The sequence below is a fragment of the Astatotilapia calliptera genome, chromosome 8 (genome assembly GCF_964374335.1).
Source record: "Astatotilapia calliptera chromosome 8, fAstCal68.1, whole genome shotgun sequence".
NCBI lineage: Eukaryota > Metazoa > Chordata > Actinopteri > Cichliformes > Cichlidae > Astatotilapia > Astatotilapia calliptera.
In genome coordinates, this window is record NC_137429.1 from 29,681,581 (window position 1) to 29,695,169 (window position 13,589).

The following is a 13,589-nucleotide window of genomic DNA, read 5'->3' on the forward strand; positions in this document are numbered from 1 at the left end:
AGACTGGCTAGGCCACTCCAGGACTTTCAAATGCTTCTTACGGAGCCACTCCTTTGTTGCCCGGGCGGTGTGTTTTGGATCATTGTCATGTTGGAAGACCCAGCCTCGTTTCATCTTCAAAGTTCTCACTGATGGAAGGAGGTTTTGGCTCAAAATCTCACGATACATGGCCCCATTCATTCTGTCCTTAACACGGATCAGTCGTCCTGTCCCCTTGGCAGAAAAACAGCCCCATAGCATGATGTTTCCACCCCCATGCTTCACAGTAGGTACGGTGTTCTTGGGATGCAACTCAGTATTCTTCTTCCTCCAAACACGACGAGTTGAGTTTATACCAAAAAGTTCTACTTTGGTTTCATCTGACCACATGACATTCTCCCAATCCTCTGCTGTATCATCCATGTGCTCTCTGGCAAACTTCAGACGGGCCTGGACATGCACTGGCTTCAGCAGCGGAACACGTCTGGCACTGCGGGATTTGATTCCCTGCCGTTGTAGTGTGTTACTGATGGTGACCTTTGTTACTTTGGTCCCAGCTCTCTGCAGGTCATTCACCAGGTCCCCCCGTGTGGTTCTGGGATCTTTGCTCACCGTTCTCATGATCATTTTGACCCCACGGGATGAGATCTTGCGTGGAGCCCCAGATCGAGGGAGATTATCAGTGGTCTTGTATGTCTTCCATTTTCTGATGATTGCTCCCACAGTTGATTTTTTCACACCAAGCTGCTTGCCTATTGTAGATTCACTCTTCCCAGTCTGGTGCAGGTCTACAATACTTTTCCTGGTGTCCTTCGAAAGCTCTTTGGTCTTGGCCATGGCGGAGTTTGGAGTCTGACTGTTTGAGGCTGTGGACAGGTGTCTTTTATACAGATGATGAGTTCAAACAGGTGCCATTCATACAGGTAACGAGTGGGGGACAGAAAAGCTTCTTACAGAAGACGTTACAGGTCTGTGAGAGCCAGAGATTTTCCTTGTTTGAGGTGACCAAATACTTATTTTCCACCCTGATTTACCAATAAATTCTTTACAAATCCTACCATGTGGATTCATGGATTTTTTTTCCACATTCTGTCTCTCACAGTTGAAGTGTACCTCTGGTGCAAATTACTGACCTCTGTCATCATTTGAAGTGGGGGAACTTGCACAATCGGTGGCTGACTAAATACTTTTTTGCCCCACTGTATGTTCGAATATGGTATTCGTTATGTCAACTAACAGAACACCGCTCGGGTTAAGGTGGGACTAGGGCAGGGCAATATGGCCAAAAATATTTATCACGGCATACATTTGAAAATTTGCGATAACAATATAACTGACGATATAATTGATGTGAGACAAAATACTTTACAACTCCACAGCTTTATTAGTGAAAAAAAACCCCATCAATGTATTTTCACTTAAACAAGCAGCTGTTTTTTTTTAATGTGCATTAAAGTTATATAAAAATGTAACAGTGCAAATGCAAATTCTTTGCTGACAGTTTAACCAAAAGGCATTTCCAGTGGAAACTGGCCGACACATCCTCAGCATAACCATGTAGAATATCCACAAAACTTAAAAAGAGGTTAAACACACACAATACGGTAATATTATGTTGAAGCACAGTACGTATCACTCCGCGAGGCTCCGCCTACGATAGCCGTAATGCTCCGACAATCCATCAAGCGGTGCGGCTTCGTAGCTTAGCAAAGTCGTACTGAAACATTTTTTGAGAGATTTTATTTTTATGTACCACATAAAATCGTTTCGGTAATAACGACGGCCCGCTTGCATGCTCTACCAAAAATAGTGCTTTGTTGTGTATCTGACGGACGAAAGCTAAACCAGTTCCACACCACTGAAGTTGCAGCATTTTTACAAACCAGTTCTGGTTCATCTGTTTCACTCAACGATCCGCTTTCACCCTTCTCATTCTCCGTCGCCGCCATGCTTTTTCTGCCATGTGCGTATGAAAACAAAGGCACTGCACATGCGCGTTTTATCCATATTCTATCGCGATATTTCATTTTCTTATCGTTGCCTAACATTATACCGGTATTACCGTGAACGGTATGATATGGGCCAGCCCTAGGTGGGAGAGGCCGTTTCTCCCAATCACACCCTATCAGGTCTCACTGTTGTTGTCGTGCTGCTCATGTGGAGAGAGTCCCCGGGTGGAGTATCTCAAGCTCCTCACCCAGGGACTCCGAGAAGGAGGGTGGTCTCATGTCCCTTGATGTTGTACTCATAAGAGTCTTCTGAATCGCTCTTGACTGGTCCCACACCCAGGACCAATTTGTAGGGAGAATGTACCATCGGATCCCTAGGACACACGAGCAACTCCACCACAATTAGGTAGTGATTCACGGAGGGGATATAAATGTAAAGTTTACAATAAATGAACATCGATAGTAAGTTGTTAACTGTATAAAATAGTGCATTTCACAATATCTTTTACAATATATGTGAATAGCACATGAAGTGATTAATTACCACTCCATCATGGACATCTTGCGGCCCTCCCAGTATACTTTTAGACTGTGTCATCATCGATGGATCTGCTATGCTGGCCAGCAAGCCCACTCGGTCTTACCAGTTGAGTGCCCTGTATGGAGCTGGAAGCGGGTCTCTGGAGGTGTGGATTATAGCAATGTTCGCCGGCTGGAACGGCATTGGTATTGTTGTATTGACTGGATATTTGCATCATGGACATTAATGATGCTGGGATTTCGGACCATTTCCCAGTTATGTTTGATGTTCAGTTATGCAATATGGAACTGAACTCTGAGGGTCCACTGAGCCTATCGCGTATGATTAATCCTGAGGTTGTTGCCCATTTCTCTGCGGCCTTTGCTAACTCTGTCTGTTACGATGACATCAGTAATGCACCTCTCTTGGTTGATGGCCTAGTCAACTCTTTCATTTCTAGATGCTCTTCAGCTTTGGACACTGTGGCTCCAGTAAAGACTAAACGCCCTAAAACCTCTCGCCAACTCTGGCTAAATGAATCCACCCTCGCTCTTAGGCGTGAATGTCATCGAGCTGAGAGGAGATGGAAAAAAGATCAACTTCAGGTGTCCCTTGACATCCTGCATATGAGCCGATCTAAATTTCAGAAGGCTGCCAAAATGGCAAAAACTTCTTTTTTGTCGAACATCATTGCAACTAATAGTCACAATCCTTGAGTTCTGTTCAAAATCTTTAACTCAGTGGTTAATCCCTGCTCTGATGTTTCGATGGGTGCCTCCCCGGCCCTCTGCGAAAAATTTCTAAATCATTTTATAGATAAAATCTCAGTGTTAAGGGCCCCACATTCCCCGGCAGTAAATCAAGCCCCAGTTTCCGAATGTTCAACGGTTTTTCAACAGTTTGAACCTGTGTCATCCTCGACTTTAAAGGAAATAATTAATAACCTGAGAAGCTCAAATACTTTGCATGACATTATTCCCGCTCGTATCATTAAGGATGCATTAAATACAATCGGGTCCTGTATCTTATTTTTAATGAACTCATCACTGTCATCTGGCTGTGTTCCGACTGTCTTTAAACATGCAGTCGTGCAACCTGTTACCAAGAAAAGCAGCCTTGATCATAACATTCGATCTGATTTCTAAACTCCCTTTCATGTCAAAAACTTTAGAGAAAATAGTGCTTCAGCAACTACAGACCCATTTAGAGATAAACGGTATAAGTGATAAATTCCAGTCTGGATTTAAACCGCGTCACAGCACCGAAACTGCCCTATTAAGAGTTTTCAATGACCTTCTTCTCATCGCTGACTCTGGGCGCACTGCGGTCTCAGTTCTATTAGATCTGACGTCACCTTTGACACGGTTGACCATGATATTCTTTTGGCAAGGTTAGAACAAGTAGTAGGCCTTAAAGGAAAAGTTCTCTCATGGTTTAAATCATATTTCTCTGAGAGGTCGTTCTCTGTCATGATGGGAAAATATTCCTCTTCTTCTGCCCCTCTTTGCTGTGGAGTGCCCCAGGGCTCGGTGCTGGGTCCTGTGTTGTTTTCTCTGTACATGCTGCCCTTGGGCTCCATTTTTGAAAAACATAATGTCTCTTTTCACTGCTATGCTGATGATATTCAAATCTACCTCCACCTGACTGGGGATGTTTCATCTTCACTACATCCTCTGTTTGATTGTCTGAGGGATGTGAAAGACTGGTTATCACGTAACTCTCTTACTTTAAATGAAAAGAAGACAGAAATTATTGTTTTTGATAGAAAAATGCCTCTGAGACAACTGACTGGCACACTCGGGCCTGTTGCTAACCACCTCACTGATGCTGCTAGGAATCTTGGAGTTTTCATGGATAGTTCCTTCAAACTAGATAAACAGGTGTCTACTGTGGTAAAAACCAGCTTCCACCAACTACGCCAAATTTCTAAGGCTAAACCTTATATACCACACAAAGATCTGGAGAAACTCATTCATGCTTTCATCACTTCAAGACTAGATTATTGTAATTCTCTTTACTTGGGCCTCCAATCTTCCCTCCTCCAGCGATTGCAGCTGGTCCAAAATGCCGCAGCAAGTCTCTTAACCGGCACTAGAAAGTATGATACTATCACTCCTGTTCTGGCCAACTTACATTGGCTTCCTATTAAATATCGAATTGATTTTAAAATGTTATTGTTTACTTATAAAATCCTAAATAATATGGCACCTGATTACTGATCTCCTCTGTCTGTATAGCCCTCAGATCATCGGGCCAACTGCTCTTAGTGCAACCTGGTCTCGGCTGAAGACCAGAGGAGGCTGTGCCTTTGCCATTGCCGCACCCAAATTATGGAATAATCTTCCTCTCGACATTCACGCATCAGATTCTATTGAATCTTTTAAATCACGTCTAAAAACGTACTTGTTTAACCTGGCATTCGAGGCTAATTAGGGTAATTTACATCTGGCTCTGCATTTAGATTATGTAATTATTTTATATCTGTAATTTATATTTTATATTGTGATTTTTATCTGTATCATGGTTTTACTGGAAAGCACTTTGGTGTACTTCGGTCTTTAAATGTGCTACATAAATAAATTTGATTTTTTGTTTTGGATTTGATTTGAATATCTGGTACCTGGATTTTGTTTCACATGGGCACCTTGAACAAATTGGAAGTGCTTCATGTTAAATCTCCTTCAAGTGTTAGAAATGCAACTTTGAACGAACTTTGAATTGATCCATAAAGTATAGTACAGCTAGTATAAAACAATCTATTCCCTGGAGTTTAGAAGTTTTATTTATGTAAAGTGTGCCGAGTGTAGCTGCTAGGTGTGGCCCCAAAGAAGTTTCCAGGTTCACTATATAAACACCAGTCAGCTGGTGTTCCTGGTTAGCAGTGACTGGCATCAAGTTCAGAGTTACATGTAGTTTACTGTAGCACTGAAAGTGAGGCCAGAACACAACATTTTTACACCTTGCAGATGGGCCTGAATTATGCTCCCTTGCTAACAAACTCACAGACAGCTGCAGAGACCTTAGTTGTTCTTAATTTCCTACCTTCCTCTAAGCAGGCATCCGTACTGAAGGTAATATCCACCCTGCACTCAGAACCCAGTGGACTCTAATTTCCAACCATTACAACTCTATTTTTAGAGCAGTTTAAAAAACACAACGTAGTTGACCAAAGTTATTTCCAGACAGCAAGAAAATATAAAACAGGTATTAAACAATAATGAAAACTAAATAATAGTAAAACAAAATAAGAATAATAGACAATAAAATAAAACTAGAATAAACAAACTCCACACAGAAAGGCCCTGGCCAGGATGTTGTGAGGCAACAGTGCTAACCACTGTGCCACTGTTTATAAAGCTAACAGGACATTCAACATTCAACAGCAGAGATAAAAATGAAACCTTGGCTTCAAAAGCAAATGGAGTCAAGAAACACACCAAAACAATTTGCATGAAAAAACTGGGATTTCCATGATGTAGTTTTTCTTCTTCTTCAGTCACCTCTTTCACTCACTCACATCTCTCTTCATTTAATTATTAGTTATTATAAATGTCTGGCTCTGTCTTTGTGCTTCCTCCCCTAACCCCAACCGGCTGTGCCGCCCCTCCCTGAGCCTGGTCCTGCTGGAGGTTTCTTCCTGTTAAAGGGAGTTTTTCCCTTCCATTGTTGCCAAGGTAAAGACTGATTGCAGGGTCTTTACTTTACAGTACAGCATCTTGAGGCATCTGCTGTTGTGATTTGGTGCTGTATAAATAAAGGTGAGCTGAATTGCAGTATTCTGGCCTTAGCTTTCATATGCAGTGGATGTTACGTCATCCTTGGTCTCACAGCTTTCCTGCAGATAAAAGTATCTGTTGCTCAAGTTTGAATGTAATTATGGTCTGTGAATGTTTTCATTAGCAACAGTTCCAGATTGTATATTAAAGATAGCTTTCATGTCTGAAAAGTGAAGCCAAAGCAAAAGTGCTGAGTTGCAGACTTGTCAAGTCTTGAGCCAGTTAGCCTGCAGTGTCCCCCTGTGCCACAGTAAGGTCCGCCTATCCTGTAATGTCCCGTTTCAAAGAGCTAAAATGGAAACAAAATGCTCACAATGGGAATACCTCATAGGTGATGTCATGGTGGCTACATCAATCTTTTATATTCAGTCTATGGCAGAACCACAAGCTTAGAGTTGTGGGACTTCTGAAGGCAAACATTAGCATGCATTGTATCGCCATTCTGCCTGTAGCTTAGCAGCAAAGTGTTATAAATCCAGGCAGGGATACTCACCGACATTGATGCATGATCATTGTTGTTATTCTGAGCAGAGAACCCCCAAACCAACCAAAAATGGAAGAAGGAGAGGGAAAGAGGGAAAGGACAGGAAAAGAAATGTGGCAACAATAAATGGACAGCTAGAGATATCTTGCATGCTTGACATGTCAAATTAATCAAGGAGTAAAAAATTCAGTTACAAAGCTGTGCATTACAGAAGGTGTGGATGGAGACACAGCAGGAGATAATAAGGAGAAATAGTCGCACATGCAGGTGAGAAGGGCAGGTACAGCCAACAGACCAATCAGGCTGTGAGCTCAAATAACAGTTTCTGATCAAATCCTTTACACTTTGCTATCTAATGTGCTCCGTTGGGTTGGAGATGATGTCAGTTTGCAAAAACATTGCACAAGCCAGTAACAGCACATCATGCAGAAATCAGCACTGCAACGTGTACATAGCTCAACGTGATATCCACAGTATAAACCTTTTTCAGACAGCACCTACAATCTGACAGAAATGCTATGAGGGCGTAAAAAACAACAGAGTGATGGTGGGAAGTCAGGGAAGGAAAACAAACAAACAAAAATAATCATGCGTTCGTATTATCAACAAAAGATCAACCTCACAGCACGCCATACAGCTAGTGTGTGAACAGAAAGGACAACAACAACACAACCCCACACTGTTCATGTTCCACAGCTCCCAGACAGAGGTGCTGAGCTAACGTGTAGAGGTTGGAGGCGGCTCACACTCACCGGGAGGTGTGTGAACACCTGGAAGGTAGATCGTAGGAAGTTGATCAGGTCCATGAGATACCCTGAGGCGCGGCCGTCAGACTCGGCCATGCCCCATTCGTAGTCTGCTAGCTGGATGAACTCATCGATCTTCTGGTTCAGTTTGGTATAAATCTCTCCCTCTGCAGCATGACGAGCATCCTGGAACAATGTTTTCACAAGAGTTAATGGGAGCAAATATTATTGTTCTTCCTACACGCATTCATTTTTGGAATGGAGACACAGATCTTCAACTTCTGCCACTTCATTAAGTACACCCGTTTAACATCTCATTAATCTGCCAATCACATGGCAGCAACTGAATGTAATCAGGGATGGAAGCAGAGACGACCTGCTGAAGAACTGAGCATCAGAACGATGAACAAAGGTGTTTCTGAACGTGGCTGGCCTTGTCTCAATAACTGCTGATTTACTGGGATTCTCTTATATCAGTTTCTAGACTAAAAAAGTGAATCTGTTCACCGGATGAAAATGCAAGAAGTCAGAAAAGAATGGCCAGACTGCTCAGAGGTAAGAAAGCTAACAGTAAACTCATCACAACCGAGGTATGAAGAAGGTGACTGCTAAAGGCACAAATCACCTTGAAGGTCGACAGTCCGTAGAGTCTTGTGGTGTGAACTGTTTCTGGGGAGACGTTGGTGATGTTTGTTATGAATTCCTCCAGATACCTGCAGGCCTGCTCCAGGTGGGTGGTATTAATGATGATCTGTACCAGCTACAGAGACAAGGTTACAGTTGTAGCCTGAATCCTGAATGCTTTTCACGACTGTGTGTGTGTGAGCAGTTCTAACCTCGGTCAGTCCTATGTGAGGTTTCTTGATAAGGTTTTGCAGACAACTGCTGAGAGTTCTTGTCAGCAACAGGTTGGTAGATTTTCGCAACATGTCATCAATCTCTGTTGAACTGGACACACAACAAACTTGACAGTTGCAAAGTGAAGAGACGGCAGTCCGGGGAGATTAGATATGTATAAGTGTTCGTGTGGCGAGTGAACACAGAGTAGTGTACCTGCGGTGTAGTGACTCGGAGAACTTGAGGCTGGCGTAAATGAACTCTTTGACCTGGGTGTAGATCTGAGGGACAGACTGGGACATTGGCAGCTTCTTAGGAAAGTCCTGCTGCTTATGCACACAGAAAAACTGTATTAATATTCATCCAACACTAGTTGTCTTTTAGGAAATCTTTCTTTTACGTGGATGCAACCGTGCCAGATTGGGGAGACGGTGGTACTTGAACACATTACCTTCTCTATCTCAGCATCGTGGAAGGGAAAGCGGCTGACAACCAGTTTATATTCCTCCTCTGTCTCCACTGGGATGGGACTGTAGTTGTCCAGTTCAAAGATCTCTCTATGGGAACACAGATCAGAGTTATCTTTGGTCTCCACTGTTTGTTCAGTTCAGTTTAATGTCGTCTCAGTGCCATTTTCAGCATCAATGATGTGAAAAAAAGAACAACTTCCCTCACACGGTGCTGATGCTTTGCTGAAACAGTACGAACAAAGCTGATTCTGGTTTTAGTTGTGTGTTTTTAGCTGCTCTGCTTTGTTCAAACAAAATATGCAGGCTGCATACAGACGGGGATGTCACAGCAGAAAGCCTTACCGCAAACACAATTGTTATTGTCAAATTGTCATTTGTGTTTCTGCACGTCCTACTGTGGCAGACGCCACACGTGAGTGAAGCCCACCTGAAAACCAGTGCCCATTTCTTCAGCAGGGTTTCGTTGTACTGGTCTCTAACCTCAAACAGCAGGTCAAACAAACGGTTTACCGGGAAGCCGAACCCCTGCACAAACATCACACAGTCAGAAAACACGTTTTCACACGGCAGAGTCACAAACAAGTCAAGTCCCACTCTTAACCAACCTGTAGTGTGTCAGCAAAGATGACTATGAGATTCTTCAGCTCCAGCACCAAGTCTGGGTCGTCACAGTATGACTGCAGAAAGAGAGTCATCACCACACACTGGTCTAACGTCGCATTACCTGCTTTGCTTCCTAAATCTATGTTCATGTGAGTCTTTGCAGTCCTCTGAAAACTGAGCACCCTGTCATTCAAAAGCGTGTCCGACCACCTTTAGCAGTAACTGAACTTGTAATTGTGAGAAGTTCTCATGTTGACAACATTGTTTCAGTTCACTGAGCTCTGTTTAGGCGTAGCACACTTCAGATTCTTTTTCTTTCCTGACACTCTGCAGCACATTTGCTTATGTGCTTAGGATCATCGTCCTGCTCCATGACCCACTTTGGGCCTTTGAATACATATGAAGTAACTGCACTGTATACTGTGTAGAGTTTTAACTAGGTATATTTTTATAGGAAGTCTGCCTACATGACAAACAAGTTAAGCCAGTGCATTAACAAAGGCCCTCGTTTTTCCAGAGAGTAGGGCGATTTATCACCCTGAGAGCAGCACAGCTGTATATGAACACAGCCTGAGACTGGACACTCAGCACTCAGACTTGTTGTCTATTGAAAGCATATTGTATTTATTTAACCCGCACTGGGAGAATTTTACTCATTAAGTATATCATCTGCATGTCTTAGTTTTGCTTTTTTTTTAAACAATCTGATGCAGCCTTGTTACTTTTAGCTGACCATGCACTCGCTGTAAGTGCAGGAGCCCGACAATGTGGACTTGCTTTTGTCAGAGCACAGCAGAGGGGCACAGAGGACACCAGGTCTTTGTTAGTCTTCTCACCCATGCTGTGCGGCCTATTCTCCAGCCTGTTAGCATAATCCTCGGGGTCATTTACAACTGACAGGGCTCCAGCGGGCAGGAATATGCCTTCTTTATCTGCTGTTATTGTTGCAATCTGTCTCTCATTAAGGTCACAATGGCCTCCTCTTTGCCTGCATGTGTATGTGTGTTTTGACCTCTGCTCTTAATAGTGACATCATTAGTGTGTTTGTGGGTGTGCTGACCTGTGAGGGGTGTATCATCCACTGAATGAAGGAACTATCATTTCTATTAACTCTCAACAGCATCTTTTCCATTCACAGTCAATGCCCTGCAGATATTAGAGGTGTGTGTGTGTGTGTGTGTGTGTGTGTGTGTGTGTGTGTGTGTGTGTGTGTGTGTGTGTGTGCTCCTACAGAGTGTGTCCGGAGTACAGCGATGATCTTGGACAGCGCCATGTTCCACAGTTCATCAGTATAAGCTCTGGTCACCAGCCCTTGAGTGGCATGGAGGATATGGTCCTCTACAACAAAGAACCTGACCCCACACACACACACACACACACACACACACACACACACACACACACACACACACACACACACACACACACACACACACACACACACAGATTTAGGTTCACAGTGAAACAAAACAGCCAGATGAGCATTTGAAAGGAACATCTTACCCCACAATCTGATTGAAGTATCTTCTGTAGCCTTCCACTGTCTCATGCTAAACACACACAAATAGACACAAAGCCATGTTAATACAGATGCAAACGTAACAGTCACCAGTAAGGCAAATATTGAAATAGGAGGGAGAAAAAATAAGTTAAAAGTTGTATTTCTGCAGCTCTTGTCTGACATGGCTTTTGCTTTGTGACTTCATCCCAGGAACCACCGAGGCTCAAGCCTGCTGGGACCTGGAAGCTGATGAACCAGCACCACTCTCCATAGTAAAGATATGGACTGAGATGGTGCCGCCTATCTGTGCACCGAGCATGCTGGTGGTAGCATCTTGCTCTGGGGCTGTTTTGCTTTTTCCTGATGTTATCCTAAAACTTTAAAACATCCTTTATAACTTTTTAAATACAAAGTACAGCTGTTTATTTCCCCCCTGAAAAAACAGTAACAGTCATGGTTTTCTAAGCTTTGCCAGAGCTGGATCGCAGCTGCTGTACGATCTGTGAGTAATCTATTTAGTCATAGTAAGAAATACACAGGTTCTAGGAAAAATTAATACAAGGCAGACTGTGTTTAGTGCCATGTAGTCACAATGAAAGGCCCACTGAAAAACCCCCGAGCGCTTGTCTGAATTTCATTCATATGCTTTACACGTATGTTTAAGCGCTTGTGTTGCTCACCATGTTAGCCTGCGGCTGCAGAACTAGCCGGGCCTGTTTTTTCCTCTGTTTCCTGTAGTAGTTCTCAAATGTTTCTCGGTCACCCTGCACACACACAGAATACAGACATAGATCAATTAACTATGATACATGATGTTACAAACCAGAACACTCAGGTACTATCAAATCCCAGACTGTCCTGGTCCTGGGTCTGGAGACTCGGTGGCTTTTAGTTTGTATTTCTTGCTTCTTTAGTGTTTTGGTGATTTCTAGTTGTTGTGTTTTGTTGTTAGGTCCCTTGTGTTACCTACAGTCATCCTTGTCTCTATGTTCACGTATTTCCTGTTTTACTTTGACAGTCCCGTGTCCTGTTAGCGTTTATAGCTTTGCTCTCCTCCCGTCTCGTCATGCCTGATTAGTCTCGGCTGCGTTCCCCTCCTGTTTCCTATTTCCTCATTATCCTCTGTGTATGTATGGCGTGTGTTTTCCTTTGTTCTGTCAGGTTTCATGTAGTCGTCCTTTGCTTTTGTTTGTTGTTGTGTTCGCTAAAATAAAGGCTCGCTTTCTATTCAACATCCACCTTCATCTTCGTTGTCTGCGTTTGGGTCCACACTTCACCTTCCTGTGTCTGAATCCCCGTCCTTTTTACCTGCTCTGGGCTTCATGGGGCTTAGGTAATAAACAGATCTTAGGTGACCCAGAGAGGAGAGCTGAGACTCTGATGTAATCACAAGCATTGGAGCTGATCATGAAACAGCTGTGCTGTATTTCAGGGGTAACGTTGGATGTTAGCACTATAACCTTGATTCCACTTAATTAGCATAGCTGTCATTAGATAATCAAAATCCAATGAACAGAGAAATAAGGCAGACCAATGGATAGCATTAGTTATTAGCTTTCGCCACAGACACCTACCAACACAGTATAGATGTGTAGACACCTGTAGACGGGCGAGAAGTCCACCAGATCCTGAGCTGTAAGAATCTGTAAGAACACAAATGGAATGTTTTTAACTGCTTCTTCATATGCTGGTTATTTGGTCATGGTAAATGGACTCGTTCCTGCTCTGAGCACTCAAAGTGATTTACACAGTGCCTCATTCAGCCATTCACAGAAGCACGTTTTGCTATGTGCTTTCTATTTAACATAGAGCTTCACATACATTCATACTCTGATGGATGCATTGGAGAGCAACTGGGAATCATTATGGCACGCAGACTTGAGCAGCCAGGGATCGAACCACGAACCTTAGCAGGTGACCTGCTTACAAAACTGTCTTATGTAATTATAGAAACTTAGTTACAGAATTCCTGATTATGCAGCATGACAAATGGATCACTCTGTAACTAATGACATTTGTTATGTCTGATGAAAATATAATAACAGAAAACTAGAGAAGAAGGAAGAACGATTGAGCAGCCAGGCAGCAGAATCTCAGGCGTTCACCTGTGGGTTAGCCTCACATGGAGCAGAGCTGCACATCACAGCAGTACGAAGGAAAATTAACAGTAAAAAAAAAAAGAGGGTCAATGCACTGTTACCTGCTGAATTTAAAAATTATATAAGTATATACATGTACCTGAGTTTGTTTTGTTAGATGAATCTGCTTTTATTTGGTAAGTAAAGGTGGACGTACTCAAGTTTATTATTTGTATCTCTGTCCAAAAGCAAAGCACTTTACTTTCAGTCGTTTAAGGAAAAGACGATCCTGTAACAGTGGAAACTTTCATAATCTCTTCTTTTATGAAAAAAAAAGATTTGCATTGGAAAAAAGTTAATTTTGTATCTTTATGCTGTCAGCCATGGTTCTTTAAAAGACATCAGTATCTGATCATCACCGCCACGTCAGCTACACACACGTCTTATCTCACCTCTTCATCAGCCTCATCATCTCCAGTGTCGTCATCCATCAGCAGGCCGTTGGGAGTGTGAGCATGAGTTCGCTCATTGAGAGAGTACACGGGCTTGATGTAGTGGCCCATACTGGCCTGCTTGGCTACTGCACTGTTAAAGGTCCTATGCTGCTGTGCCTGAAGACAAAAACACACACGTCAGCAATTTGACT

General features: G+C 42.9%; 1 protein-coding gene across 5 annotated transcripts in view; it reads right to left on the minus strand.

Moving 5' to 3' along the window:
• The window catches only part of exoc6 (exocyst complex component 6), a 60,785-nt gene that overhangs the window by 14,594 nt on the left and 32,602 nt on the right, over window positions 1-13,589 (minus strand). For 2 of the 5 annotated variants that reach the window (XM_080305683.1, XM_026177536.2), the window contains exons 8-20: window positions 13,396-13,554; window positions 12,440-12,508; window positions 11,546-11,629; window positions 10,868-10,914; window positions 10,596-10,716; window positions 9,367-9,438; window positions 9,189-9,286; window positions 8,743-8,848; window positions 8,508-8,617; window positions 8,291-8,402; window positions 8,080-8,214; window positions 7,461-7,640; window positions 6,718-6,747 (exon numbers count right to left, since the gene is read on the minus strand). In XM_080305683.1, coding sequence (XP_080161809.1) covers window positions 6,718-6,747; window positions 7,461-7,640; window positions 8,080-8,214; window positions 8,291-8,402; window positions 8,508-8,617; window positions 8,743-8,848; window positions 9,189-9,286; window positions 9,367-9,438; window positions 10,596-10,716; window positions 10,868-10,914; window positions 11,546-11,629; window positions 12,440-12,508; window positions 13,396-13,554 — 1,323 coding nt within the window. Of the gene's footprint in view, window positions 1-6,240; window positions 6,514-6,717; window positions 6,748-7,460; window positions 7,641-8,079; window positions 8,215-8,290; window positions 8,403-8,507; window positions 8,618-8,742; window positions 8,849-9,188; window positions 9,287-9,366; window positions 9,439-10,595; window positions 10,717-10,867; window positions 10,915-11,545; window positions 11,630-12,439; window positions 12,509-13,395; window positions 13,555-13,589 lie in introns of those variants that run through there. The other 3 variants (XM_080305684.1, XM_026177539.2, XM_080305685.1) reach the window with 2 other exon arrangements.